The sequence below is a fragment of the Austrofundulus limnaeus genome, unplaced genomic scaffold, assembly GCF_001266775.1.
Source record: "Austrofundulus limnaeus strain Quisiro unplaced genomic scaffold, Austrofundulus_limnaeus-1.0 Scaffold1268, whole genome shotgun sequence".
Lineage (NCBI taxonomy): Eukaryota > Metazoa > Chordata > Actinopteri > Cyprinodontiformes > Rivulidae > Austrofundulus > Austrofundulus limnaeus.
In genome coordinates this window covers 12,957-15,426 of record NW_013953670.1, presented here as the reverse complement: position 1 = coordinate 15,426, position 2,470 = coordinate 12,957, and the positions used below count along the sequence as shown (strand labels likewise).

The following is a 2,470-nucleotide window of genomic DNA, read 5'->3' as shown; positions in this document are numbered from 1 at the left end:
GAGAGAGAGAGAGAGAGAGAGAGAGATTCCGGTTCTGATCCAACAGGTTCTGATTGGTCTGGACCCTACACCTACACGGAGTTCTGTGGGTCAGAACCACCTCAGCTTCACCTGCATCCTCAGGTTGAAAGCTGCAATCTGATTGGCTGCTTCTCTCAGGCTCTAAGAGGTACCGCGGGCACCAGAACCGGGTCAGAACAGGACCAGTATGTTGGTGTACAGTGCTCAGGTACTCACTCTTGTCTGTTAGGGTCAGCTGCTCCTCCAGACGGACCCCCAGGTCTTTATAATCCATGATGGTACCGTTTCTGCTGGACCCGAGTCCGGCTCATTCCTCAGACAGAACCGCCGCGGTACTGGAGCAGAACTCCGGTACGGGTCACCCTAACACACCCAAGACCGCAGAGGAAGGAGACGTGGCCGAAAATTAGACGTGAACAAAACCAGAACCGGACCGGAACCAGCGCCGAAACTTTAAAGAGAACTCAAATTAAAATTAAAATCAGAACCGGAGGTGTTTTTATAAAAGCAGAGGTTCGGTTCCGTCCAGCGGGGTGTGGGTCTTCACTGGAAAATCTACAGCCAGGGGAAAAACTGAACTGGGTCAAGATAGAGAGAATAGTTTTACTTCCGGTACCAGCCTTCAAAATAAAACCAGATCATTACTCAACGGTTTGTTTTACCCTCTGTTTATAAACTTGGGTAAACATAAGCTGAACAGAACTTGAGCTAAAAGCTGCATTAAAGTTTGTGTCTTTATTTTATTGTACAGAACCTGAACAGAAACTGGTTCTGAGCCAACAGAACCTCCTTCAGCAGCAGAACTCTCTGGTTCTGAGGTTCCCCACCACAGGGTTTCAGTCAGGTTCAGGTTCTGGACTTCTTCATTCTTGTCTGATTTATTTTGGATTCTTCACATGTTTTTTACAGCAACACGTTTCAAGTTTATTTTGAAGGATGTTGACTTCACTTCCGGTTCTTGTCTCTTCCGGTCGTTAGCTTGACGCAGCTAGCAGCAGCTCACCGCAGACCGGACACACGGAGCGGACTAAGACGTGTTCGAGACTAAAAACTGACCCGACTGTAAAAAGAATCTGAGATACCGGATCAGAACCACCGAACCTGAGTCAGCTCCTCAGACGGACGGTAGCTGTGGTGCTGTCAGAACCACCAGGACTTTTGGGTCCGTTGAAGCCCGGGTGGGACCCCCTGAATGGTTTGATCCATCAGATGATTCCCAGCAGCTGGAGGATGATCCACCAGAACCAGAACCAGAACCAGGGGGACGGTCTCATTAAACCGAACCTGAAGAAACATTTAATGTGCAACAAGTTTAATCACGTGACCTGAGGCTGACCGAACCCCTTAATCAGGTGGTCTGGACCCCCTTACCTGGATCCACATGAAGTATAGGACCTACTGGACCCTGTAGGACCTAATGGACCCTGTATGACCTACTGGACCCTGTATGATCTACTGGACTCTGTAGGACCTACTGGACCCTGTAGGACCTGCTGGACCCTTTATGACCTATTGGACTCTGTATGACCTACTGGACTCTGTATGACCTACTGGACTCTGTATGACCTACTGGACTCTGTATGACCTACTGGACCCTTTATGACCTACTGGACTCTGTATGACCTACTGGACTCTGTATGACCTACTGGACCCTGTAGGACCTACTGGACCCTTTATGACCTACTGGACTCTGTATGATCTACTGGACCCTGTAGGACCTACTGGACCCTTTATGACCTACTGGACTCTGTAGCACCTACTGGACCCTGTAGGACCTACTGGACCCTTTATGACCTACTGGACTCTGTAGGACCTACTGGACCCTTTATGACCTACTGGACTCTGTATGACCTACTGGACTCTGTATGACCTACTGGACCCTTTATGACCTACTGGACCCTTTATGACCTATTGGACTCTGTATGACCTACTGGACCCTTTATGGCCTACTGGACTCTGTAGGACCTACTGGACCCTTTATGACCTACTGGACCCTGTAGCACCTACTGGACCCTTTATGACCTACTGGACTCTGTATGACCTACTGGACCCTTTATGACCTACTGGACCCTTTATGACCTATTGGACTCTGTATGACCTACTGGACCCTTTATGACCTACTGGACTCTGTAGGACCTACTGGACCCTGCAGAACATACTGGACTCTGTAGGACCTACTGGACTCTGTAGGACCTACTGGACCCTTTATGGCCTACTGGACTCTATAGGACCTACTGGACCCTTTATGACCTACTGGACTCTGTAGGACCTACTGGACCCTGCAGAACATACTGGACTCTGTAGGACCTACTGGACTCTGTAGGGCCTACTGGACTCTGTAGGACCTACTGGACTCTGTAGGACCTACTGGACCCTTTATGGCCTACTGGACTCTGTAGGACCTACTGGACCCTGTAGAACCTACTGGACCCTTTATGGCCTACTGGAC

At 49.5% G+C, this 2,470-nt stretch overlaps 1 protein-coding gene and 1 long non-coding RNA gene across 5 annotated transcripts in view; both read right to left on the bottom strand.

Annotated features, from left to right (window-relative positions):
• Window positions 1-586, bottom strand: part of LOC106534784 (MAP7 domain-containing protein 1) — an 8,310-nt gene extending 7,724 nt beyond the window's left edge. For all 4 annotated transcript variants that reach the window (XM_014031537.1, XM_014031539.1, XM_014031538.1 and 1 more), the window contains exon 1: window positions 238-586. In XM_014031537.1, the coding sequence (XP_013886991.1) occupies window positions 238-295 (58 nt within the window). In that variant the 5' untranslated portion in view covers window positions 296-586. The remainder of the gene's footprint in view (window positions 1-237) is intronic.
• Window positions 587-741: 155 nt separating this feature from the next.
• On the bottom strand, window positions 742-2,435 carry LOC106534783 (uncharacterized). Its single transcript, XR_001312382.1, has 2 exons — window positions 2,367-2,435; window positions 742-2,328 (listed from the first exon to the last, which is right to left on the bottom strand). It is a non-coding gene; the product is annotated as an uncharacterized LOC106534783 (long non-coding RNA).
• Between the last annotated feature and the right edge of the window lie 35 nt (window positions 2,436-2,470).